At 43.5% G+C, this 27,621-nt stretch overlaps 1 protein-coding gene across 2 annotated transcripts; it reads right to left on the reverse strand.

Annotated features, from left to right (window-relative positions):
- Positions 1 to 5: 5 nt before the first annotated feature.
- dars1 (aspartyl-tRNA synthetase 1) lies at positions 6 to 27,400 on the reverse strand. Of its 2 annotated transcripts, XM_056432270.1 has the most exons (18): positions 27,275 to 27,398; positions 22,946 to 23,048; positions 20,471 to 20,500; positions 20,066 to 20,123; positions 18,621 to 18,713; positions 17,299 to 17,401; positions 13,637 to 13,739; positions 13,142 to 13,222; positions 8,856 to 8,915; positions 6,677 to 6,788; positions 4,934 to 5,068; positions 3,182 to 3,329; positions 2,307 to 2,453; positions 2,020 to 2,062; positions 1,580 to 1,660; positions 920 to 1,031; positions 674 to 745; positions 6 to 542 (listed from the first exon to the last, which is right to left on the reverse strand). In XM_056432270.1, exons 1-18 carry the CDS (start codon positions 27,295 to 27,297, stop codon positions 451 to 453), a joined length of 1,596 nt encoding a protein of 531 aa, XP_056288245.1. In that variant the 5' UTR covers positions 27,298 to 27,398; the 3' UTR covers positions 6 to 450. The 2 variants fall into 2 exon arrangements, with proteins under 2 accessions (XP_056288245.1, XP_056288254.1); XM_056432279.1 differs by lacking the exons at positions 6 to 542; positions 674 to 745 and adding an exon at positions 1,794 to 1,855 and having other exon boundaries at positions 27,275 to 27,400.
- Between the last annotated feature and the right edge of the window lie 221 nt (positions 27,401 to 27,621).

Genomic DNA, 27,621 nt, shown 5'->3' on the forward strand with positions numbered 1-27,621 from the left:
AAAAGTAAGTTTGATGGTTTCAGAAGTTTTATTATTATTTGTGTTTAGTCCTCTAATGATGTACAACACCTGCCGTTACAGGCTCAGTGCTGGAGACCACAACCATTAGTACTTAGTCTGTGCTGGTCGTAGTAGGGGCTCAGATCTGCAGTACAGTAGTTATTTTTTTCTCAAACATCTCCATAGAAAAGAACTTAAACAAACACTGACTTGATTAAGCGAAAGTTAAATTGTGAGCATAACTTAATTAAACAATACCCTTGCTAACCCCCGTTTCTCTGTTATTAGACAAACAATAAAGTACACCCCCCTGTTGCAAAAGCTTCATTCCCTCATTGTATTGGTTAATCATTGTGGCACGTCAAAGTCAAAGGGTGGCACTCGCTCCTCTATTCTCCCCCTTTCTCGTATGTTTTCCCCATTAACAGCATCTGCTTCATCTAAAGTTGCTCAAGGCGTCAGGCGCTTCGGGTCACGTGGGAACATGGAGGCCAGCCGGATGTTGTGGAGACCCAGGTACAGCATGCAGACCCTCTCCAGACCTGGAAGACAGTTCAGTCAGAACATATTCACAGACAGCATGTTATTCTCATGCAGGTCATCCGTGTTCAATGAAACACAAACACACGATCTTCGTCCTCCGTGTTCCACACAAACGACACATGTTCCTTACCAATGCCTCCACCACCATGTGGGGGCGCTCCATACCGGAAGGAGTCGATGTATGACTTGATCTTCTCCAGATCTGTGTGCCATAAAAACAAAAAGGGATTGCTCAACAAACTTGACATGTATTCGTTACAGACCACTGATTCAACAAATGTCCTGGTGTTGTAATTCAAAGTCTCCACCAAGAGAGGGAGACAGGAACCTCCCTTAATGCTCCTCTATCAGAAACAGCTCTCCAGGCTGCTCTTACCAATCTGGTGATGGATGGCCCTGTCGGTCAGCAGCTGAGCATCGTGGACTCTCTGAGCTCCAGACAGGATCTCCTCGCCCCTCATGAACATGTCATATGAGTTGGAGTATTTCTGGCCAAAAACACAAAAGGACATTTCTCATATAAAAGGGTTGAGATTCTTTTAAAGGAAAGGAGAGAAAAAGACAATATATGAAGACTTGATGAAGAAAAGTAAAAGAATGACCGCAGTGGTCCAGAACTCTAGAAACATGTCAAAGCCGACAAACGGTTGAATCCTTCAACCTGAACTGGTTGACAAACTGGTGCCAGAAGCCAAATGGAGTTTTTTCTCTCTCCACATAGTGGTTTGACAAAGACAATTAAAAGCAAACAAACATTTGGAGCACAGTGGCTTTTCTGTGACACTAAAACAGGTTTATTGTGATACTAAAACAATTTATTTTAGTACTTAAATTAAATTCTTCATGTCTATAATGCAGTTCTAAGTCATTACATTCAGCAGGAGTCTTAAGCTGCTCTCCCGCCGCAACGCAAGTTTAACCACAGGTCAACCACAAAACTCATTGGCAAAAATGAACATAACATTTGTCACGGTTCTTATTATGGAGCCAATAACTGTGTGTACTGTTGGTGTGTATGAGTCGGGGAGAGACTCACCGGGTTGTTGGGATCAGGCATCGTGTAGAAGGGCCGAACAGCCAGTGGGTACTTGTCCAGCACATAGAAGTCAGTGTCATACTGAGGGGGAAAACAGTCACAACTTTTTTTAAATCCTCATTTGGGATTTAACAGATGCATGTGAATGAACCAAGACAATGATATCTCATGAGTTACTTTAATTGAAATTCCTGAAAAACTCAATGTCGCTCACGTGTTATGACTCAGTAATTGGAGTATTTTGACGAAGGCAGCCGATAAATACTGACTGTAATGCTGCAACCCATCAAATTATGGCTTTTTATTACTTCAAATTCTCCCACACAGATCCAAATCAGTTGTATTTAGTTTTTTACCGAGTCACATTTTCTACAATCACCAATATTCAAATTGTATTTACGCAAAATGATAGATAAATTAATGAAAACGCTTGACCATACCTTTTCCTTGACAAGACGTCCAAGCAGCTTTTCATTCGGCGTACTACAGAATAACCAAAAAGACATAAACTTCATAACTGATCCTTTTATCTTATTGTGTCGCATTGTTTTTCCTGAACATTATAAAATAATTTCATTATCTTGTGTGACTTTACACCGATAGCATGAGAATTAAGTGTTATATGGAGAAAGTCCAATTTATTGGTCTGATATTTCACTTCCTCTCTTTAAACTTGTGTCTATTTTATCAAATTAAATCATCTGACCAAGAGGTGATGTATTCTGACCTGAGGTCATCCTCGTCACCCATCTCCACCCCGGCCTCGTGCAGCATGGCCAAGCCCTCGGTGTACTCCAGCCTCAGAGTGGGCTCCAGGAATTTGAAAGGCTCGCTGGGGAACTGCTTGTTCACCATCTGGATCTCTGTCTGGAAGCTGATGAACACACAGACACACACACACAGACACAGACACACACACACACACACACAGACACAGACATAATATTTGTTCCCACACATGAACCAAATTTCTCAAAATGTTTTTCTTCCAATCACGTCCAGTGCTTTACAGGACAAAAATATGACAATAAATGTAAAGATACAGAATCTTCATCATGTGAACAAAAACAAACTCTGAAATGTGTAACCATAAACTGGCACTAGAATGCAGAATAAGCCATGAGCCTGGATGGCAGCTCCAAAGGCTCTCCTTTCTTGGTGCCATATTCAGTCAGGGATGGTGGGGTGAAAAAAAAACACACACAAAAACATGCATGCCAGAAGAGCTTAAACCACGAGTTCTTATGTATCCATTCATTCCGCTTTAACAGCTCTCTACACATGCTGCACAGATTATCACCACCAGGAGGCAATAAAGCCACACCAACAGATCGACACGGGACGTGGCTGACGACACTTTATATGTATTCAACAGCTAAAGAAAAACACAATATTTTACTTTTTGTTATCCTTTGAATTTCCTCCCCTGGAATTTATCTTTTTTTTATCCCCCACTTGTGTCGAGAAGGAAAACAACTTGAGCCTTTATGTCATGTCGTTTCAGTTGGCCCCGCACCTCACGAACCACAGGGGAACGAACAAAGCAAGAATATTACAAAACTATTACTCCTGAGAGCTTTACTGTATGAATCCTAATCTTACTTGTCTCTCAGGCCTTTGAAGATCTCCACCATGGTGTCAGTGATGGAGTCAATCACTTCGTGGTAATGGTAGCTGAAAGCCATCTCAATATCCAGGCCCACAAACTCAGTCAAGTGACGGTGAGTGTTGGAGTCCTCAGCCCTGAAAACTGAGACCATGCAGATTGAATATCAACATCCAAACAAAGTGAACGGAGGTGGAGGGTTGCGACACATCTTCAAGTGAAACGGCCTTTTCTTTAGCGCCGTCCCCTCCAAGGTGCGCTGAATCCTTAAACGTGCACGTCAGAAATAAGTTCACGGGTAACACTCTAGCCACTAAATTCAGCAGTGTCCCATGAAATTAGGACAGTATGCTAATTCATGTTTCGTGCATCATTGAAACATGAATCACGTTTTTGTTTGCGGGGAAAGTGGAAGTAAAATAATCTAAAACCTCGAGTATGTTTACCACGGATGCCATAACACATTTAACACTCGGATTGCAAAGATGAAGCGACGGAAATACATTTCTTTTCATCTTTCACGTCATTGCATCGTTTATTGTGAGGCACTTTGTCAACGGTGTCATGATGAGTGCGAGGAACTAAAACGCAGGAGAGAACTACGCATAATGAGCCAGAGTTGTGCCGTGTTGCACAGAGGAACGCCTGCGCTGCCGATGTCGGAGGGCCTCACTAATGAGACACAGAGCCCGTCTGCTCTGGTGAATTACAGGTCTTCAGGCAGGTGGAGCAGTCTGCACACATGCATGCAAGCAGTTGATTAAGAGTGCGTTTACATCCCACACACGGATGGTGTGGAGATCCGCTATGTGCACATGCATTCAATGTCACAATGATCGAGAGCTGTAAAACAACAGCGATGCATATGTATGTTTTGTACTTCTGCTTTTGCATACAGAGTTTTATCTTGAACCTGCACAGTTTAACGCATCCGACCCGGCATCCATTACCGGGAGAGAATAAAACTCCAGATGTAATTAACATGACGTCTTCTAATCTGTGATTAACACCAGTCTTGTGTTCCGTTTGCCGCGTGATGGACTTCTTTAGCCGATTTCAGATCGTGGCCCCACAGATGTGAACATTTAAAACAAGAAGAAAAAAACACAGCACTTCTGGTCGAGCAGAGTTGATACGAATCCTCCTTCCTCGGCGAATTGGTGCGACAGTAACTAAGGCAACAGTGGAGAGCACTTTGCTGCTGCTTTGAAGCAGCGATGACTTTAAGTCCTTTGTTTTCTCTGGGAGAGCCATCGACGAGCAAACAAAGGCCTCCGTCCAGTATGTAGAACACCGAATGGCCCTTCCCTCAAATGTTTTATTGATCTTGGCGAAGAATTACATTTCACCTTAAAATCAGATGCAAGCAGCACATTCAAATGGAAGGCTTTGAATGGCATGTTTTGTATTCATGTAGGCTGTTGCGTTACATAATGTATGTATTCAATCAGATGGTGGCAGTGTTTGACTCCTTAAAGAACGAAAGGGTCTCTTAAAGCGCCGTTGAAGTCTTTTACAAGTCCCATCGTGTCCCTAACGCACAAAGCTCCAGAGCAGCTCGGACCACGCTGGAAGCAACAGAGGGAGGTCTGTTAAAGTTTAACAATCAAAATGCATTTGCAGCCATTTTCAGACGGTCATCTCAGTTAATGGGGTCGACGGGCTTTCACGGCACTCTTGCCACTTGTTATGCTGCCGGCCATAAGTGAATGAAAATGTTTGAGTGTCCAGTCGGGAGACATTCTTACCTGGACCCACGCAGAAGACCTTGTCAAAGTCAGCACAGATGCACATCTGCTTGTACAGCTGGGGAGACTGGGCCAGATAGGCGCTGGTTTTGAAGTACGATACGGTGAAGACGTTTGCTCCACCTTCACTGGCGGCTGGGAGTGGACAAAGGCAATTGTTAGATGTGGAATGAGATATGTTTTACTGACACACAGAACAAAGTGGCTATTATGACAAATGCAGGAGTTTTCTCACTTGAAAAACTCATCCACCCTCCTAATGATGATAAGCTGCTGCCTGACCAGTAGACGTGTCAGTTGAGACTCTAATTAGCCAGCCGACGGTCCTCCTTTTACTTTTTTTGGATAATAAGAATATTCCTGTGATTGCTGCGGGCCAACAGAAACTGTGCCACAGACATTTTTTAACTGCAAATTATTGGCTGCTGGAGAGTCAATAAAATTAATTGATTTTTAACATTTGTGTAATAAAGTTTCCAAAACACAAAAAAACACAGGCTTCAGTCAAGGCTAGACTTACAAAACACATCTGCGGTTCCAACCACCCGCCCGCACACACACACACACACACACACACGCGCCAGAGCACTATCAGATATGTAATCGTCAGTAGTAGGGTGGGTGGGGGTCCGCACCGCACAAACCGTTCCCTGTATACACTTTGGGTGTTGCCAGACAGGAAGATGTGGTTTTTGCAAAAAGCACACAGTGTTGTTATGCAGGTGCCGCCAAAATAAAAGAGCGGCAGTTTTGAATTTAGTCGTGGCAGGCGAAGACAATATCATTGGCGCTTGAAGAAACCAGGAAGTGAGAGTGTCAGAGGTTTCATCACAGTTCATTTGCAATGTGAGGGAGGCCGAGAGATTAGAGTACACGACTATGTAGTCTGTTGGAAAAAATACAAAGAATCTTCATCTATTTGGAGGGCACCTTGCTATAAATTGATGATTTTAGAACAAACCTGGTACTTAATCACACCTGTGCAGCTTTTATCATAAACTAGAGACACATAACCGAGCGTTTTCCCTCGGCTTTAAACAATGAAGGTAATTTTCATCTGAAGAGTGGAAAGGTTCTCAAGGTCAACGTTATACATGGAGAATACAAAGTCATCTCTCAGCCCTGATGTTGAGAAAAAGATCCCAGGATGAGAGACACGCTGTGCAAGGAACACACTAAATAACTGTCTCATGTGAATGTCTGGAAGATTTCAGTTGGAATCTTAAGTAGTTTCTTTTTTCCAGCTCTGCCTTCTTTCAGTGAAGGATAAGGCCTTTAGGGAGCCAGCTTAAGGAAGGTCTCTGTGAAATCAGAGAGGCATTGTGTGGAGATGTAAGAGGAGAGGAGCTGATATGAGGGTTGGTCGATACGTCAACATTTCAGCAGGGCTGGATTATAATCCTCATAGGTTGAAAACAATAAGACTCTCTCTCATACATCAGTCTCCTGTTGGCTTGAACACAGTCTTGCACGTCTCGCATTGACGTGCAAGACTGTGTGTGAATAAACTCTGTTACTCACTGAAAGTGTTTTTTGAGCTTTAAACCCGATATGAATTGCAGTATCGAAAGAAACGAAATGGACACGGGAAGTCAACTTTACAACCGTCACACGATGACTCACTGGACACCTGTGGGTGTCGATATAGAAACAAACACACCGCTACTGAAACATCGAAAATTATTCTTTGCATATTAGTGTCAGTTTTCCCACGGATCAGCGTGACAGAGAGTGTGTTTGTACCTGATATGATTTTAGGGGTCTGGATCTCCACAAAGCCCTTTTTGGTGAGAGTGTCTCTGAAGAGCATGCACACTCCCGCCTGCAGGCGAAAGATGGCCTGGCTGGTGGTCGTCTGTTGGAGGACACACACACACACACACACACACACACACACACACACGCACGCAGCCACACACAGAGAGACATTACCACACTTGGCGTGATTCATTGGATTTATTACACAACCGGAACGGAGGTGTGAAAACAAGACAAGACCAATTTCTGTCCGTGCAACTCCTCTCGACGTGGAGGGTGAACCATTTATCTTCTGGCAAGGGCAACAAACGCATCGCGAGCCTCAGGTGCTTTTAACCGGTCATTATAAATGTAAATGCTGAAACTGAGGCGGGGAGAAAAACAGCTCAAACTAAACCAAGCGATTACTGGGAAAATGTACGCCCCAAATCCCCCTAAACTGTGAAGCGACAGCTACTGACTCATCTCAAATGACCAGAAGATTTCTATAACTGAGCTTCACAGGCTTTCTACTTCACTTATTATACATGTTTATGAAGACTTCAATTCAGAATGCACACGGTCTGGGTTGAATAAAAAGGGTCTCATTTCGCCCTCTTCTCCATTGCTAGTGCCTCTCCAGTCCTGAGGAACAGTTTGCAGAATGGAAAGGTGATAACGTGCAAAGAGTAGCAAGCTCATTAATCCGCAGACAGAGCTTCAGGGCTGTCTGGCTGTAACTTTTCCTCCAGCCCCATCCTGCATACTTTACAAAAAGAAGTGGAGAAGTGGACTTTAGACTTTTCCTGCTTTCAATTTTTTTTCAGCCAAACTGTTGAAGAGCAGAGAACCACATGAATCATGTTCACCTTCACCCCTATGACTCATCTGTGCCCTGTATTACTCATGGAGCAGTGGCCCGTGTCGAACCTGGGAAATCCAACGTAAAAAACAGTCAGCAAAGGATCATATTATGAACATATCTGTCGTGAGAAGGGGCCACTGGGTGGGTGGCAGTTAGTGAGCTCTCAAACTGGCACTTTGTGTCCTGGTCCCTGCAGTGCGGAGCCCCGTGAGATAGACCTGAACCTGACATGCGGGGGCACTCGGGCTGGCATGAAACCCACTTGTGGTGACGGTGCGCCACAGATAGGTTTCAAAGCGTGAAAGCAACGTTCAAATATTGGCTTGGGTTGACACCCTTACTATGTGATAGTAAACTGACTATCTTTAGATTTTGGACTGTTACTCAAAGGAAACTAGCAACTTGACATCACCGGGGGCTTTAGAGACTGTGCTGTCTCACACTCTGTGACCTTTTATAGACCAAACGACTGCATGATAAATCAATGAAATATTTGGCAGATAAATCGAGTTAGTTTGTTGCTTTAAAACAAACAGATGGTTGGACTGATGCTTGGATACAATTACAGTATTTCTTTATATCTATGATGGCGAGGGTGACATGATGCACGACCGTGAGGAGGATTCAACGCCAACAAACTCGTCAGGTTGACTGTCCAAAAAAATCCAGCAGCGGTATGACAACTAAATTCTAATGACTACAGGCCAAATGTCTCACTGTAAAACAAAGTGGGAAATAAGGCCTGCATTGGGAAGCCGCTTATGGTCAAGGATGGCCAAGTTACAAGAGGAGTTTTATAGGAACTACAATATTATTGGGGGAGGTTAATGGTTCCCTTTTGGAGTGTCTGTCTGCCGGTGTGGGAACCACTTTGTTGCTTCACTGGGCTGCAAAGTGAAAAGCTGATGACAGACCCGGGTCCATGAGCTCAAAGGGCTCAGTGGTACAGAAACAGGTGTTGTTGAGGGGCCTGTGAGCTGCGTGGCTCTGTGGTGTTAGTGCCTTCCTGTCTGCTGCATCGTACACGCGGGAGGTACAGATCAAAACAATGAGGCGCTCCGTGGCTCGGTCTCTACTGCTGCTGGCAAAGGTGTAGCACATCGACCACACTGCAACCGATTGATCCCACTAAGTCTTGTTTCCACTTTCGAGGTGAAGTGGTTTGCTTTGCATTTCAAAATACTTTTACGAGCATTTTGTCCCTTAACTAGATCAAGAAAGTTTCATCTCACCAGACGAGCACTCCAGCCTCAAATGTGAACATGTCACTTGCCAGATTAGATACATTGATATAGATACTCAGCTCTGGTAGCAACTCACCCTGAGATCAATCACCCGGTTGTCCAGCTTGGTGTCCTGGTTGACTGTGGCTCTACCTTCCTGAGGGCAAACAAAAAAACATCCTCTCATCACCAAAACCCCTCAGACAATAAAATATTCAACAACTGTTCAGCTCCTGTTCTTTGCATTTGTGTCCAGTGATGTGTGAACGCTTTCTGGAGGCTTTTCAAATCTCAAAAAGAAATACAATACCAGCAATACAAGTCATTCTTTGTAGAAACAATCCTTGTTTATACAACAGCTATTGGCAGATTATCAGCATGCATACAACACAACTTGCATGCTATTTGTACATCTTAAACCAGGGGTCAGGAACCTTTTTGACTGGGAGAGCCATAAAAGCCAAATATTTCTAAATATATTTCATTGAGAGCCATATAATATTTTTAACGTATCATTTTAATGCGATTTCTGGTGCTGCATGATGCAGGGGGGGGGGGGGGGTGCAAGTGACTTTTTCTTTGCTCCGCCCCGCACACGCCGGCATCAGAGCTCTGCGGCGCGCGAGACGGCGAGCCGAGAAGTGTTAACGCGACACATAGAGACAGAAGTGACATGCTGCTGGTTAGATACGATCAATAACAGACGTTTAGTTTAATAAAAGAACAAAGACGTGCTCTTTAAGAAACGGGACCTTACATTACTTCTGCTGTAATCTGGCGCGAGAGAGAAACATTTTTATTTATTTTTAAACTCAAAATTGTCTGGGAGCCATATGCCGTCACCGGAAGAGCCATAGGTTCCCGACCCCTGGCTTAAACCAACAAATTGTTAGAAATCATTAATCAGGTGTAACAAAAAGACATGATGCAATGTGGTACATCAGGGCAATAAAAGAGAAAACAAAAACAATCAAACTAAATAAATGTTTCAACACAGGAGGAACCACTGCTTCCAGGGTCGTGGATGTCAGGCTTCCTCTGGACCCGCGGGGGTTTGAGCTAATAGCCTGTGTGGCCACATCCTGCTCCAAACAGCCCCACGCAGAGGGACACAAGGTTAGACAGGCATACAGTTGGATAGGCAGGGCTGTTAAGGCCTGTGTCTCTCGGGAAGACAGGTGCTGCTACAAGTGTGTGACTGAAATGCTGAATCCTCACAGAAAGCACCTTGGATGCTGCTGCAGCTGCACAGATTGGCTTACTGGATAAACACGGAGCAGCTCTCAGCTGTTCCTGGTAGAGTGAGACCCATATCAGAAGTGCTTAATATGGCCAAGTCCGTTAAACGTACAAGGAATTTGACTAAGAATAAGTAATGCAATATTATTACATTTTGAATAAGATGGATCCACTGCTCTGGAAAAACGATAGCTATAGGGGCTCTTTCTTCTGCATCCATTACAAATGATGTTGATTCTACAGCTTCAATCTGTTAGGAGGGGTTTACATCAAATAACTGTGACACAAATAGTGTTGTTAATCACTAAGGAACATTTTAAATTGAGATTCTTGACAAAAATATATATATTTCCCCCAAAATGCAGCTCAACATCCGTCATCGGGTCTTTAAAAAAAAAAGATTACAATTATTATATTAACATTTCAGTTTCTCATAATTTAGATGGAGACCTTGATAAGATGCTGTGAACTTCATAAAGCCGCACAGACACTCTTAAAGGATCCCGTCACCCTTTTAACCCTTGTGTTGCCTTAGGGTCATTTTGACCCGAATCAATATTACACCCTCCCCCCGCCTTAGGATTAATTTGACCCCATTCAATGTTTAATGTCGGTGTTCTTTCGGTAGTCAACAAACAAACATAAAGTGCCTCACACTTAAACTTGGAAAACAATATTAATTCTAATAATTTTCTGGAGGTTTTAATTGCTGGCGTCAAATTGAACCCAAAGGATAAAATATGTTAGTAAATATAAAGGTAACAGGAGGGTGAAACATTGAATCGGGTCAAAATGACCCAAAGGCAGGGGGAGAGTGTAATATTGATTCGGGTCAAAATGACCCTAAGGCAACACAAGGGTTAAAGGGTACCTGTAGTCAAAAACAACAACGTGCTACATCCATTAGGCGCATCAAATAAATCATATTTTCCCTGCCGCTATTGTCAACAAGTCACGCATAGCCCGAGGCTTTACATTTCTTTGTCAACATTCCGAGTCCGTGAACGCTTCAGGGCGCAGCCATCTTGCCAGTTATTTACTCATGTCAGAGGTCACTATGACGTTGAGTCGTTGAAAGGAATTCAGCCAATCCGGAGCCACTTCTACACGCGTTGCTTCTTGGGATAGATCGGTGGCCTCAAGAATTACACAATCTATATCAGGGGTGCTCAATACGTCGATCGCGGCGACCTGCCAGTCGATCGCGGCGTAGTATTGGTAGATCGCATGACATTAAAAAAAATTGGCCCGCCCCCCTGTCACTTTCTCTATAGCGCCACATTACAGCAGCAGCACGTCATTTCTGTCTCTACGTGTTGTGTTGACAGTCCTCTACCTGCCGTCTCGTGCGCCGCGGAGCTCCCGACACCCGGTTTGCGCGCATCGGGACGGACGGAGCAAAGAAAAAGTCACTAGCACCCCCGAACATGTCGGCCGAACATTGCATCAATGAAAGACATCTCCAGCGCTGGCTTATGCGCGATGTAGCTATCAAGCTCACTCTTTTGTGTGAAGCAGATTAGGTCTAATGACACTATATCATCGGACATAAGTTTGTGTTCTTTACAACAAATGCACTCTCTGTCTGTTTTTTGTGGCACACATTTCCCACAACTGCACCAAACGTCCGCCGACTTGCGTGCACGGTCCGCACGGTGAAGCATCTGGACCGGCGGTCCTTCGGCATCAACTTCATCAGAATCATCGCTATCGCTGTCACAATTAACTAAATGGGGATAGTCTGCTTTTAATGGTTCATACAAGTATCCAGTTGCTGAATCTGACAATCTTTCATCGTCCATATTTCGCCCGTTTTCTATATTATTATCAAGTTCTCAGCATTTGTTTGCGAGCGCTCGACGTTGTTTACATTGGTTTCTGAACACATCCGCTGTGGCTGGCTGTCGATCTATCAACGATGTGACGTCACACCACCTGCGCCATATTCAAGCACCAGTGCAATGAAGCTTGTCGGAGTTGAGGGACTTTGAACAGCCTAAACTACGTATTGTTATTGAATACTGGACCGTCAGTGCATGAATAACCTTTAGAAACACATTATCTTTTGATCTGGCTACACATTCGAGATCACAACAGGTACCCTTTAAAGGAAACGACCTGTCCACTGGGAACTTTGGAGGCTGCAGCTCTGCTGACCTGCCGGCTGTTAATGTCTTCAGTTTGTTTGAGAAGACTCCGCCAACCGCGACAGTTACCTGCACAGAGCTGCACTTATTTCAGACGTGCTGGTTCAAAGTTCACAAATCTGAATTCTAAATGAAAACCAAAATCGTCCTTGAATTGAATCCCCAACCCATCACACCTGCATGGACTGGCTGCAATTAACACTCCAAATCTACCAGCTCAGAGTTTAATGACCATAAATAACCACCTTAACTGTATAATGACTTCTTAAAAGGATCACGATTCTCTCAAATGATTCAGAATCGATTCACGAATCTCCTTAATCTGAATTCAGAAGGCGCCCTAAAGCCTCGCTGGTGGCTCTTTCAAACGCGACGTGATGAAATCAGTTTGCGTGGAGAGTCAGACGAGGTGACGGTACTCACCGAATGTGTGGTTAATCAGCGAGAGCCTTTTTGCTCTTAAGCAATTATTTTGTTGTCATTTTATAGTCGGGCCAAATCTATGAATTCATGTCATGGGTCCATGTGGATTCTCACACAGTTAGTTACTGTTTCTCACACTGAAAAGTCAGAATCTGAGTCTGGAGCAGAGGCAACAGATGTTTTCTCTTTTGTCTTTTGTCTGGCTGACACGGAGCGGTCTCATTGGCAGTATATTCTGATTCTTTTCACCTGACAGTACAAAGTGTCCTCCTGAGAATGTAGCAGACTTGCTATTCCACTCCAAGCCTCTGTCATTGTTGGCGGTTAGAGTTTATCTGTTTCAGCCACGCAACAAAGCAGAGTGGATCCTTACGAGGACATTAATCCCCTCCCTAATGTTACGCAATCAGTGCAGTGCAGTGCATTGCTTCATTGAAAGGAACAAATCAGATCCGCCTTGGATCTACCAATACGTCACATTCGTGGCCACGGTGGAGAAAATGGCATGAGAGGGTTTGGGAATTTTGGGTGACGCACGCTTTTCATACCTTCTCATCCATCCATCCATCCTCACCTCTTCCCCCTCTCCTTCAGGCCTCACGGCATCCTCCAACTGCAGGGGGAGACGAGCCTCTGCCTGGCTGATGACAAAAATCTGAGAGGAGACAGAAAGAAAGGCCATTACAATTCAGAGGGTGATACACCACCAATATTTTCATGAGCTGTTCCGACACTGGAAGGTCCCCGGAGTCCGCATTCAAACGGAAAAGTGAAACCTGGCAGCGCAACCCGTTAAAACCTCATCTATGTGTGACTGAGTCGGGTACCACAGTGCTGACGATCACGGACAGCGCTCCAATACTGCACTGATTTATGTGTGCCGGATATTTTGGCCCCTATTCCTCAAATTGAGTGTTTTCCCGACCTTGAGTGCAACAAGCATAATGTATTAATTAAAACAAACACACATGTAATATGTCGGAGTAAATAATAATCTGCGCATTATGAACTCTGTGCGCGTGTGTGTGTGCGTGTGTTTTTGATGAGAGCAGTAACAAAGTGTGCCCACCCTCTCGATGTGCAGCTCCACGTCCTGCTGGGAACAGCTCTCGATCTTCTGCTCCACTTTCCTCACAAACGCCTCCACGTCTACGATGCTTTCCTTGGTGATGCTGGTAGAGACAATGGGGGGGGGGGGGGGGGGGGTGAAGTGTGAACAACAGATAGCACTTAGAAAACAAACTGGTCTGTGTGGGAGGCCGACCGCCTGAGAACAATATTTCCATTACACTGACGCATGGATGCATGCAGACGAGCACATTAATTTTTCATGGGTTAGTGTGGCAGGTGGTTGTGTGATTGTTTTTGTTGGGGTTACAACAACAAGCAGCTTTCCCCCCAAAATCACCACAAACTGATAAAAAAGCTCAAATAAAGCTAAACTAAAGTGGGTGGGAAAGTTGAGATATGCTTGTGGCTTTCAAAATAAAATCACGATACTCCTACTCAACACAAACTTATGTCGGGCTCCAACAAACAGGCGGCAGCAGGTACAAAATGTTTCACTGTTTCAACTCATCTTATTTTAGACTACTAGATTTGTCAACAACGTATTGACCCCCAGGGGATGGCATTTGACAATAGTACAGTTCATAAAGTAAACTGCAGCATGTGAAGGAAACCCATTGTAAACGTTGTCACTGTGGGTTTTCAAAACAGTGCAGCAGCATCTTCCCACACGGCTTTCTCACTGAAGCGTCAGAGCATCATCGGACATGAGAGGAACAACACCGACTGTCATGCAGCGCAAGGCCAGATGGGAAACCTGCTGTAATCCTTCACTCCTCCTCATTAAAAAGCAGTAATGAGGGATTGAACACGAGGGTATTGCTGTCCCTTCAGCCCCACGACAGCTGCCGCGATAGCCCTTCCCCACGAGTAGGAGATCTGTTAGATAAATAAATCCCCACATTAATAACCCGTGCTGCAGGCCGGAGGCTGGCGACAACACATTCAGCACACACCGACTGATTAACCCAAGACGGAGCTGACAGACTCGCATGGAGATGAGAAAAAAAGAGTAAAGAGGGTCGAGAGGCCGCTCACATACTGAAACACTTTGGACATGAAAGACACATGTGGTGATTACCGCAGCTGCTAAAGCATCCACATACAACCCAACTGGCAAGCGGAGCTCAGCAGAGTCACTTTTCAAATCCAAAAAGGTGAAAGACCCGACGTGTCGTGGATGTTTTCCCAATCCTGTCGTTTTCAGTCCTCAAAGCCCACAAACAAATACGTGTGCCAAATATGACCCTCGGGACCTGAGATCTCTCTCAAGCTTTCGTTATCCTGAAAGACTTTTGACCGCTTCACGGCAGAGGCAGACAAAAAGACGGACACCGATTAAAGGTTCAGAAGACTCCAACGCGATGGTTTCCCAAATATGATGTAGGACGCCTGCTACATTCAGTTAGAGACGTTAAGAAGAGTCTTTTAAACACAGCGGCTACGACATTTCATTGGGTTGGAGTCTCTGATTGGCTACAAACCTGTCGAGGTAAGACAAAATGTTTTTATTTGTATAAACATGAGTGAATTGACCCATTGAAAGTACTTACAGGCAGCATTTGATGTTGACCTGCTGCTCCTATTGACCAGCGAGGCAATTCAGGATTGAATCAAACCCACAAACTTCAACATACACAACCATTAGACATGTCTATTTCTATTTAGGTATTAGAAGCCAAATCCACCACAGTTCCCCTCTGATTTACAGTTGGCACTCCTGAGGTACTTGAGTGGAGTTAAGTGAGCAAAGCTCGAAGATCACTCAATTAAATTGTGTAAGTGCGAGGAGGGAAGACATTAGACACACACTATGTGAAAGGAGACTTCCCCTGCAATGTCATAGCTGCCCTCTGCATGATTATGAGAGGATTCACTTGTAATCCAGGGTTTTACTGAGCTTGTCAATCATCACACCAACGTGTGTGAAACTCGACGTGGGCCAGAGAGCCACAGGAGCGGCTTGTGCCAGCTGTTAAAGATTTAAACATAAAGTGCACATAGTTTTGATCCCAGGAGCAAAGTAGCAAAACCCCGTCGTAAATTGTTACATTGTAGCGTGACTTTCCCATTCTGAGTTTTGTTGTAAGACCGTGTCGTCTTGGCGATTGTGCAATCACTTTCACTTGCCCCGTTGTCAGGTGGCCACGTGTTGCCCAACAATCTAACTGCCCGACCACAACATTACAGAATCAGATTGAGAAACTGCAACGAATAAAACTAAATCATCCGACGGTTACAAAACACAATGTCCTGCGACATACAACAAACTTCTCTCCGACACGAAACAGAATGCCGTTTGAGATGACGGCTGCCCTCTAAAGCTACAAAGCACTGCAGGGTAACAGGAACTGAAGCTCCGCCAAGTGCAGTCAGGAGATTCCGACACTTCTAACAAAGTAGGGTCAGTATGTTCAGGCAGCAGAGGTCAAGACTTGGCTGTGAGCAGCAGTGACCTCGCCCTCATTTGAACTATTTTCTTGTGTTTGGGTTTAGGATCCTGTAAAACTCAACATACTGCAATAAATATTATTAGGAATGTGTGTAAAATAGCAATTTATGCACATTTTCATCAAACATTGAGTACCTCTTTGTTGAGATGGAACTCGAAGTCGGCGTGTGTACATTCATTCCAATATTAATCAGTTACTCATTTCATGTGTGTATACTTGTGCTTTTTAAAAGCCGTTTTTAAGCTGCGATGCTGTTGCTGCGTAGGAAGTGAGAAGCTGTGGAGACACTGGTCCTCTGGTCAACCCAGTAGCCTCAGTGCTGTGTATGAGGTCACTGTCTGGAACAACAAGGTTGCTCACATATCCCATTGATGTTGGAAACTGCTCCGTAGTGATGCGCTGTTAAAAGCTTTAAATCACACTGGTTCCTCTGAACTTTTTGGAGGATTTAATGGGAGGATGAAACCGCAGACAGGCTGTAATGGAAGGCTAGCTGCTCCTTAAGGGGCTTGTTTTGAATACAGCTGCAATCTCTGCATTGCTTAAGTTCTTTATTATCCAACTGCCATCTTCCTCTGGTGGATTACAATTTTGGGTGTTGCCCTTTGCCTAATTTAGCAATATCTGAAGGAGGTGCCATTTAAGCATTACACGGTAATTTCTTTCTTCCCCATTTCCAAATATGTTCATTTCATCAAATAATGGTGGCGATGGAAAACAGATGAATTTGCACATCTGACTGAATGTACTGTATGTTTCATGTAGATCACATGAATGATGTCAATATTATGTCATATTTAAAGACACAAAAGACTCCCCTCGTGAATGTCCGCCTAACGCAGCGTTACTTAGCCCTCCCCCTTCCGCCTTTTTAATAAAGTGCATATCCGCTGATGGTTGCAGATTGACGAACAGTAATGGGATACAATCTGGCTGCTAACATGAATAATGATGCTGGGCTCTGAAGTATTTCTTCCTCCGCTGATCCAAGCTGCTGTATCCGACATCTCGACAGGAACTGCTCCATTAAAACACGGCTCTATACCGCCTTGTTAACAGCCAGCTTTTGTTGTGGAGTGAAAAATGATTGATTTCCCCAACCTCCACCTCACTCAGAATGTGTGAAAATGGATTGGTGGGCGATTAGAGACCAGGATTTTCCCACCATTGTGTGTGCCCCTCAGACAGGAAAAGCAGTCTCTGTACTCACTTTGCGGCAAACTTGACCATCTGCTTGCTGGCACGATCTCCCACTGCGACCAGTGCCTGCACGTTGAACTGCTGTTGGCGCAGGACCAAGAAGCACTGCTTCCCTGAAGACAACAAAACAACAACAATACATCGTGACAGGCCGTTCACATCTCTTTTACGCAAGTGTCCAACAGACGCGTCACAATGAAAGCTTGGGCACTCGAACGCAACGGCGCCTTCGTTCAGTCAAAAGTCAACATGCGGCTCCGGATGAAGAGGCTTTCCCCCTCAGCTGCAAGAAGCTTCCTTGTCACCGACAGGTAAAGTGTCAAACATATGTGAACACAGTCCTCTCTTTGAAGAGCACTGTGTGGAGAATCCTAGCTTCCTAACAAACACACACACAAACAAACAAACACCTAGGAGGAGTGTAAACAAGTTAGCCAACAAAAACCTTGGGCAGTAGACAGTCAGACCACCCAGGGACTTTGATGTCTATTGCCTGTGAGAAGGGGGGGGGGGGGGGTGATGGAGATAATAGCAATGCCAAAATCCCACCAACAGATGCACCTCATCCCAGACCAAATCAGGATGTTATTCTGCTTACACGGACATCCTTACAATGAGCAGAGAGAACGAAGACATGAGTGGAGGGGAAGTGACTCTTGACTCTGGAAGTTATCGTGAAAGGAAATGGCAACAAGATAATCATTGAGACCCTCGTGTATTTGTAAATTACAGGTTTAGAACAGCAGCAAAAAAAGGCTGACGCAGAGCTGTACGAACCCAGCCAGGCTGAGGAGGTTCATTGTATTCAAATAGAGCAGCTTCATGGTACAAATAGAGGTTATCCATGTTTGCAGTCGGGAGTGATATGCTAGTCAAGACAACGATATCAAAAACACCCTCAGGTTGTCAAACTCTGCTCAACGTGAATGGAATGGGGAGAAAAAAACCTCCCCTGCAAGTATTTGCACAATCCCACAAAGGAATCAAAAGTTGAACTTGAAGCAAAGTCTCTTCAAATTTGTATTTTATACTGGGTTAAGGTTTGGATTGTATTCTCGCAGTAAAAGCTGCTCGTTTCTGAACTTCCGTGTTGATCGGCCTGAAGAGCGTTATCAGTCATCTCGGCCATGACAATCTAAGAGCAAGTCAAAGTCAACCGGTTGTGTGGTTTGTTGTTTGAGAGAGGGGAGCGACGGAGAGAGCTGGCTCAAGGGCAGCAGTTGGAGACAATTCACCACGTAGCGCACCGAGGATTAGTACCGGGGGCTGTTTGTGTTTGTGTGTTTTTCTTTTTTTAAGTGAACGTGAAAAAAAGGAGGGTTATGATCTCACCTTTGGCTCTGCTGGTGTGGACTCGGGCACGCAGCCAGATCAGCTGGTCAGCTTTCTCAGGAGTAAAGTCTTGGATACGCACCAACACTCTGTCTGTCTCACACACACATACATACATACACACAAACACACACACACACAGAATGTATTACTTCAAAGGGCATTCCTGCCTCGATTTCGCCTGTGTAAAGAATCTAACACCCCTTCAACTCCCCCCTGCACACTCCCAACGGCAGAAAGTGACCTGCATGTGAATAAGCGGGCGTGCGCAGACATACACACAATAAAATGCTCAAATTACAGACGAGCCTAATAAATAAGACACACTAGGAGGGCTTCTGAAAGCTGTCTAACTCACCTATTCTCTGTGGGCTATATGACTAATTGACTCTAGTTTCACCTGTGTCACTCAGAGGCAGGCTTTCTCCTCATTATCGGCGAGCAGAAGACGCAGACACTGAGGCTACACCAGAGAAAACAGAGCCGCCCTTCTGGCTGAGAACTTTCCGTCAACCCACATGAAAGCCCTCACCGCCCCCCTCCCCGTCCCAATGGCTGGGCTTGGCATGCAGGTGAAGGAGGCCCGAGTTTGTTTGCTGCCACTGGAGCTGAAAGAGCATCCAGACAGATGGACGACCTCGACAGGTCCGCCTGCTGCCTCTTTCATCCGGGAGCGATGACACACTATTAGTTACCGCAATTATCACTGTCTGCTGCAACTGTGTTGAGAGAACCAGAAGCATTTTTCAGGATGTTTATCAGCTGTAATCATATTATCTGAAACTTTTGACAGCCAGATTAAGGTAATCTGAGACGTTGTGGATCAGGATGTCATCTTGTATCAAAACATAGAATTTGAGAGTTGCGGCGCGTTCTCCATTTCAGCGTGCCTCACCACAAGAGTGGATGTTAAAAGGTGAAATATGTTGTTTAACCCTTTACTCCAAAGTATTCATGTTCCACCGGCGTTTACCAAACACGGGGCTGATGCACGCGCGACTTTTATACGAATGACTTGCAATGTCCTTTTGACACAAGAAAGAAGGAGTGATCTTGATTTGACCTTGCTACACTGGTCTAGTTTACAATTGCACCAGTTTAAGACATTAACCCAATAAATAAAAAAAACAGGGACAGCTGTCACACAATGAAATACACTAAAACAAATCTAAAGAGTAGCTAGTCGAATGAATCGAGGCGGCGGTAGGACAAAATGTTACTTCTATCAAGTGAAGCCGCATTCAACCCCTCTTAAAACATCAAATATCTCGGCATGAGAAGAGAAAAGGCTCAATATGGACATAAATATGTCGTCACAGCCAAGGGGAGCAAAGGGTGTAGCCTTTTTATAATAGGTACCATTGCAAATCTTGCAGAAGAGTGTTTTCAGCGATGAGAGGGTGTTTAGTTCGCTCTTGAGTCAAGGAAGTAACTTTCTTACTAACCCAGTTTTTGTTGGGACTGAACCATCGCCGGCACACCATATCTATCCTTGGCGAAGTCCTGAAAAAATAAGAGCGTGACATTTCATCAAACAGCTAAATAAAACATGACATCACTTTTGAGCACATGGGCACGCTCCATTATTCTCAAAACCAACCCCACCGGTTTGATTTCAGAAGTGACAGTCTGTCTACCACATCTGAGATAACAGACAGAAAGAACAAATATGTAGGCGTATCTCGATTTTAGGAGAGAATTGGCAAACAGAAAACCGAGTTCAGTCAATGTGCAGACATTTGCATGCAAACTATTGCAAAAAGTGTGAAGTCAGAGGAAGAGGAAGCCAGACAGAAAGGCAGGGAATTGATCTTAGAGGATGAGTGCTGTGCTCTGGAGGGGATACTTACATCTTCCTCTGTGCTCTGCTGTTCGGCAGCCTGCAACACAAAGAGATGCTGGGGATTTAAAGGGCAATGCACATAGCCAGCAAATAACAAGAGGACAACCTATTAAATTCCAACACTAAAACATTTGACTTCAAATGAAGCAACCTAAAAACGTTTTGCTACAGCAGTCATGTGAATTGTGTTTTCCTCTTCTGCCATCTGGGATTTGAAATACAATTAATAAATCATAGCTCAGTCCTGGGACCGAGCCTTAGAGCCCTGGGATGCACAGCTCTCCTACTCGGTGCCCGAACACATCATAGACAATGAGTAATGGCAGGAGGAGATATTGCTTTGTAATATAAACAGCGTAAGTGGACAGATTCTTTATCTCTGCATTGACTTGTAGGCAAATGACTCCCAGAGTGCGATGAGGTTGTGTATTGGCAAAGTTACGATTCCATTTCCTATGCAAATTGATATTGGTCTATGGAAATGGCCTGTGGCGGTGCACTGAATTGGAATCGCCCATCCTTGATATGATCATTCATTCACATGATGGATGATATTGCATCGGGTGATCAACTGGATACAGCCCGGCGATAGCCATGAAGCACCCGACTCTCACATGAGCCACTGAAGTGACAAGTGTCAGTGGCAAATAACCAAGCTGACATTCACCCCAAGAACATTCAACTCAACTTTCAGGTATTCCCCTCGACGATGCTCGCTAGACCACATTGATGCAACAGCCAAGGTGTTAAACACCTGCTACTTCCATGGAATTCAGCAGGGGGACGGGATACTTTGCTGCTTCCACCGATGAAAGCCTGTTGAATCATGACACACCGATGCGGAGGCTGTCTAATTAGTCTCGGATAAGGCGGTGTCAAACTAGATGACACTTTTTTTTTAAACAATGGATGCAGATTAATCATTTATATCCTGCAGATTTGGCTTTGAGGGACTGCTTGAGGAAACATGGGAGGCGATGCACCCAGACACCGGCCTCATTGCGCTAATTGGATATCAAGCAAACTTAACCAATTCACCATACATACTGAGCTTATTTTGATACTTTAATCCATTTCTTTTACTCATTACTTCCAGCATGGAATTTACATTTAATGCAAAAGCCAATGTTGCCAATTAGTCCGTCAATGTTGTTCTACGAGTACATTTTCTGTACTTGTCTGGGAGGTGTTTGGAAACATTGCATCAACAAAGTGACATTAATGTCTGGAGAGAAACTGACTTGACCGTCTACGGTCAATTTGCTTTATTGTGACCAAATTGTTAGAGGGCCAGGCAGCAGTGCTGTAACGGGAAGTCCTGGATATTACTCCTTCATCTGGAGTTGTCCCAGTACTATTTGTTTGTGTACTAAAGTATCATATCATATGAGATTCAAGTCAAATAATTGAGGATGTAATTAATGTCACTTTGATAAAAAGACATAGGTTAGGCTACATCTCATGGGAATTAGAAGATGCCAACAAATGTTGGCCTTGAGAAGCAGTGGCATATATTTATAGAAAGTTGGTCTGAAACTTACACTGTACATTAAGTACCACTTGAAATCATCACTGCTAATTTCTCTTCTGCTCTGATGACCAAGACCTGTACGTGTCATCCCTAACTCTCTATTCTCTTCACTAACATTATGCGCGGGCCTTCTCTACTCTTGTAGGCCTCCCTCTGAATCTCTCAGAGTCTTGCCGGTCGAGTAAGCAACGAGTTATGCAGCCACAACCACGCATGCAATGAGGAAGTAGATCAGCCGATTGATCCCAGAGGCTCGAGACGTCACCAGCAGAACAGCCAATGGGGAAGCTCCAACTCAGCAGACCAACGGTGTAACTTCACTCCTCACTCACCTTGACTCTGGTTGTAGGTATCAGTGTTTGGGATGGAACAAATTAAAATTGGTTCATGTTCAAAGCTTCTAAAAGCTCATACTATACACATCCAAAACCAGTAACATCTGCGGAATTATGAAATGCAGACGCATGCTTTGATTGTCATCACATTATATATGCTTGTGAGATACAGACGGGAGAAATGCGGCACTCCAAGTAGTCTGACACTGGCTACTGATCCACATGCTTGGTTGGACAGAAAGAAACATCGTAATTAGTTTGCACAAATATTGGCCAGATTTATACTGCATGACCAGAAGATTCTACTCGAGAGCAGTCTGATCTGACAATGTATGGGATTTCCAGAACCTCCTCACACATGCATGAGTGTGAAGACGTGCAGGTATGTCGTGGACTCAGCGTGGAAGAAAATAGCACTTTGTTTGGGTAGAAATAAACAAATCTAAAATGACAGGAATAGTAAAACAATGGATACTCTTGCCCCCCCCCCCCCCCACACGGCTAACAGACCCTCCTGGACCCACAATGCCCTGCAGAACCGCACGTCACAACCTTGCCAGCTGTAAAAGGCGGATGTGAAACAACGAGGGGGGAAAAACTAAACAACAACACTGACCAGCTTGGCCTGTTTCTCAGCCTTCTTTGCAGCTTTCTCTGCTTCCTTCTGCTGTTTCTTCAGGCCTTTCTTTGACTGAGCCTGCTGCTCCTCCTCCGTCGCCCTGAAACAGGAAGAGGTACACAGCACAAACAGTCAAGTCAACTTCCACCTTCTATTTCTCCTGTATCCCATGAGGAAGTAGTTGACCGCCTGGGAAAATTCATTCTGAGCCATCGCCACCTCCAGCTTCTATGTCGGCTCAGTACCTTTAATCCCATTGTTATTACAAACAAAACAGCTGTAGCCTGGAGTGCGACTGGAGGGATGAGGAGCGGCTAAAAGCAGAGCCGTCAGAAAGCAAGATTAGCTAGAAAAACACCAGGACTCAGGAGTCTACGCAGCACTTTCCAATCCATTCTGGAGTTGATGTAGAATACAGATTCATCCGATTATGTTACCATTTACCATCTGAAAGTAAAGGTGTCTTTATTTGCTGAATGCCCCCGCAACAAGACACAGCACAATGCCATCGCTGATCAGCACGTTGCTTCCTCCAAAGTAACGTTTGTTTTGTAGCAGCAACAGGACAGTAGACTAAATAAAGCGCAACACTCTATTCAAGATGTGACAACCAGGTCACACAATACAACATGCAGAAACGACCAAGAATATGTTTATATTTTTTGTTGATGATTTGAAAAATATTTACCATCATATTTAGTTAATTAAAAACTGTATTAAAAAGACTGCCTTTTTCAAACAGAAGATAAAAAAAGAAGTGCAATGACATATGCCGGCCCACATTGGTGCTACTTTAGGGCCGTACAACTGTGGCCTACTGGAGGAGGAAGAGATAAGAATAATGAATAGAAGCTGCAAAAACCAGGTGGACACAGACTCAGTATTACAAATGGTCTGAATGTTGCACTTTTACCAAACCAGACGTACTCGCACCGTCATTCTAATTGTTTGTGACGGTTGCAGGTCAATAAGTGAGTGCCGTTTGGTTTTCCCCAAAGACCAGGTGTGCAGAGCTTGAGGAAGCCTCGGAGCAAAATGGGAGCTGCTCCTATTTAGTCACAGGAAACGACAAAGACCAAAGGGCGACTATACATAGCAATAAAGCCGAAACAATAAATAAAAGGCACAAAAGAGCATGTCCTTGTCTTCCAAGGGAGGACGACTGCACACCAGGTTGTATACTTCCCTGACAGCCAAATACAAAAATAACACACTGACTTGTTTTTTTACCATGAGCCGTTTTGATACACCAAAATGCAAGGCACTAAAGATCCCATATTTTTCGGTCACTCGTGAAAATAAATTTGTTGTACATTCAAACATGTACCGTTTTGAACAAGCATAGGTTCTGCACCTATTGAGCAAACAACCCGACGTACATACGAGGAGCCTCGTGCGACCTCGAGCTGTGGCAGAGTTAGGAATCGGGACTAAAGGAATTCTTCACCCCCAAAATGATCAGTCATGAAACTTGGTTTTCTCGCACGCCTCCAAGGTGAATGAAGCAGTATTTCAGCTTAAATCCTGACTATTTTAAACAATTCTGAAGAAATAGTTGTCACGTGGACGAGTAGCGCAGGTGCACGCGTGAGATCGTTTATGCGGAAAGCGATAAAATTAGTGAGATTTTAGCAAAAACGCATGTTTGTGAAGTATTAAACTGCTTGAATTTGTAAACGGATGATTTTATGTGGTTCCCCATTTACCTAAATTGATCAATAATTCCCATTTGCCGTTAAGGTGTTTGTCACAAACAAAGGTTCCTTTGTGAGTCATTCATAAAGTTTGAGTAATTGAGAAAGAAATGATCATCGTGGGGGTGAGGTATTTCTTTAATTTACCCGAAAATCAAGGTTCATAGCACTCCCGACAAAAGGTCGAATTTGGCTACTCATATGTATGTTTATGAAGGAACACGTATTCCTTTTAAGATGAAGACCAATTAAGATGCACTCTGGCTGGTATGCATATGTTCCTCCAACCGGTTGGTTTCGCTAAACTCAATCAACCATCTTTTTTCCCCTCAGGCAAGTGAGTAGAGTATGACTGTCTGATTGCAGCGATCAACAAACAAAAACCAACTGCTGTCAAATGAAAACATAATGTGGGGTTGTCAATTACTAAAACAGTAAAAATTTACAGAAAAAAACCGATTATATGTTTGTTTCACAGTTAAACATAAACAGTGAACCCACTTTTTGGCAACGACCGACAATCAGTAAACTGCCTTTCCTGAATAACAAATGTTGACACTTGCCGAACAGGTGTATTCATAACAACAATACATGGATGGAACAGTTGCACACACAAAATGAAGCTTATGAGGATTTAGTCATCCAAAGAACACCAACCTAAAAAAGAAAGCTCTTTACTTTAACATGCAAGCCAGGGCAGCAATGTTGTTAACTAAGTTTGCTTCAATTCTCCAGTAATTGTTGAAACATATACAGGACTGTCTCAGAAAATTAGAATATTGTGATAAAGTTCTTTATTTTCTGTAATGCAAAAAAAAAAAAAAAAAAAATTGCATTCTGGATTCATTACAAATCAACTGAAATATTGCAAGCCTTTTATTTTTTTATTGCTTAAGAAAACTCTAAAATCCTATCTCATAAAATTTTAATATTTCCTCAGACCAAGTAAAAAGATTTATAACAGCTGAGTGTTTGTCAAGGCTCAGGAAACCCTTGCAGTGTTTTCGTTAATTAGACAAAATCAGTGATTTGTTTAATACCTACTAGTATATACTTTTCATGATATTCTAATATTTAGAGATAGGATATTTGAGTTTTCTTAAGCTGTAAACCATAATCAGCAATAAATCAATAAAAAGCTTGCAATATTTCAGTTGATTTTGTAAAATCCAAGAAATGAATGTTTTTTTTTTTTTTATTGCAAATACAGAAAAAAAAAAAACTCATCAATAATCTAATTTTTTTTCTGAGAGTATATATACATACACTACCGTTCAAAAGTTTGGGATCACTTAGAAATGACTTTATTTTTCAAAGAAAAGCACTGTTTTTTCAATAAAGATAACATTAAATTCATCAGAAATACACTCTCTACATTGTTAATGTGGTAAATGACTATTCTAGGTGGAAACGTCTGGTTTCTAATGAAATATCTCCATAGGTGTATAGAGGCCCATTTACAGCAACTATCACTCCAGTGTTCTAATGGTACATTGTGTTTGCTAATCGCCTGAGAAGACTAATGTCTGATTAGAAAACCCGTGCAATTATGTTAGCACAGCTGAAAACAGTTATGCTGGTGATCTAAGCGATACAACTGGCCTTCCTTTGAGCTTGAAGTTTGTAGAACAAAATTAATACTTCAAATATTAATCATTATTTCTAACCTTGTCAATGTCTTGACTATATTTTATATTCATTTGATGGATAAAAGTGTGATTTTTCATGGAAGACACAACATTGTCTGGGTGATCCCAAACCTTTGAACGGTAGTGTACATACAGACACACACCTGGTTTGAAATATTCTGTTATAATGCTGTTCTGTACCATAACAATGAAGTAACACACATATAACTAGCCAGACAAACATTGTGTGTATTTATATCATAGAATATTTTTTTATCTAGTCACTCAGTGCTTAAACATATCTTTCTGTCTAGAACTCCAACTTTAAATCAGAAAACGTCTTTGTCCACGACCAGAGGCGGAATGACAGGAGCACAGCACTGGAATGTGCTTTAAGTGACCTGACAGGTTGGGATTTGCAGAGTACTTTGTATATATATGAATCTGGTGTTGTAAACCAGCAATTGCCGGCAGGACTATGACTCAAGATGTTAATCCGAATAATAAGAGTCAGTTAACAATGATGGATATTAGCAATATTTGACGTAATTACTTAATTCCCCCTTCAAGCTTTTGAGTCAGCAACTCAGAACAACGTCGAATAAGTAAACATGATTAGTGTTCTTCATAATAATAGAGTTTAAGACACCTTATGGGACTTTGAAACATCTCGTCCATTACATATGTATAAAAACAAACTCAGAAGGCCAGCAGAAACTGAACGACTCTTTCACGTATTTTCGTGTGTGAAGAGAACAAAGCCCTCCCGCGACACCTGGACGTGTGGGCTAATCTCGCGTTAAGCTTCATACCGTTTACTATTTAAACATGTTGTTCACGTGAGTTTAACTTCACGATGGCTTGAAACTGTCAGATGATGCAATCCGCTGCACGCGCAGGTAACGCGAGCGAGCGGCGATCCCCACTACCGCTCGCACGCGCTCGTAAACGCGCCTAAGCGAGACGTTGGCTACGACACGCACAACCTTCCCCACTATTCTTACCCCTGGGCTTCCTCTAGAGTCATGTCGAGCTATATTCTTGGAGAGTGTGGACAACGTGTTTCACGGCTGTTTGACAGAGAGGAGGACCACATCAGCTGTTCGGAGCATGGACGTGAACCGGAAGGAAGGACTTGTTTTGACGGAGCACCGCATACCGGATGCTTTGGGTTTCGGCTCGAAACGAATGTCTTTAAAGAGTAGTTCCGACTGCCTTACTTGGTCATGCCTGCCCGCGGGATAGACACAATCATCGAAACAACTCATGGAAAATGGCTTTAACCCAATCTCTGGTCAATTCGATCATACTTATATTTACTGCGACGAAATGGGATAGAGAAATAGAAATA

Source organism: Pseudoliparis swirei, chromosome 2 (genome assembly GCF_029220125.1).
Source record: "Pseudoliparis swirei isolate HS2019 ecotype Mariana Trench chromosome 2, NWPU_hadal_v1, whole genome shotgun sequence".
NCBI lineage: Eukaryota > Metazoa > Chordata > Actinopteri > Perciformes > Liparidae > Pseudoliparis > Pseudoliparis swirei.

What these genes read in the sequence shown, in the direction of transcription:
- dars1 (XM_056432270.1), bottom strand. Translation starts at nt 27,297, where the DNA reads ATGACTCTAGAGGAAGCCCAGGG. An exon ending in CTGAGAAACAGGCCAAGCTG is followed by an intron (nt 20,501 to 22,945) that starts GTCAGTGTTGTT and finishes TTTGTGTTGCAG; the next exon opens with GCTGCCGAACAGCAGAGCAC. An exon ending in GACCCCTAAAATCATATCAG is followed by an intron (nt 5,069 to 6,676) that starts GTACAAACACAC and finishes GTCCACTCCCAG; the next exon opens with CCGCCAGTGAAGGTGGAGCA.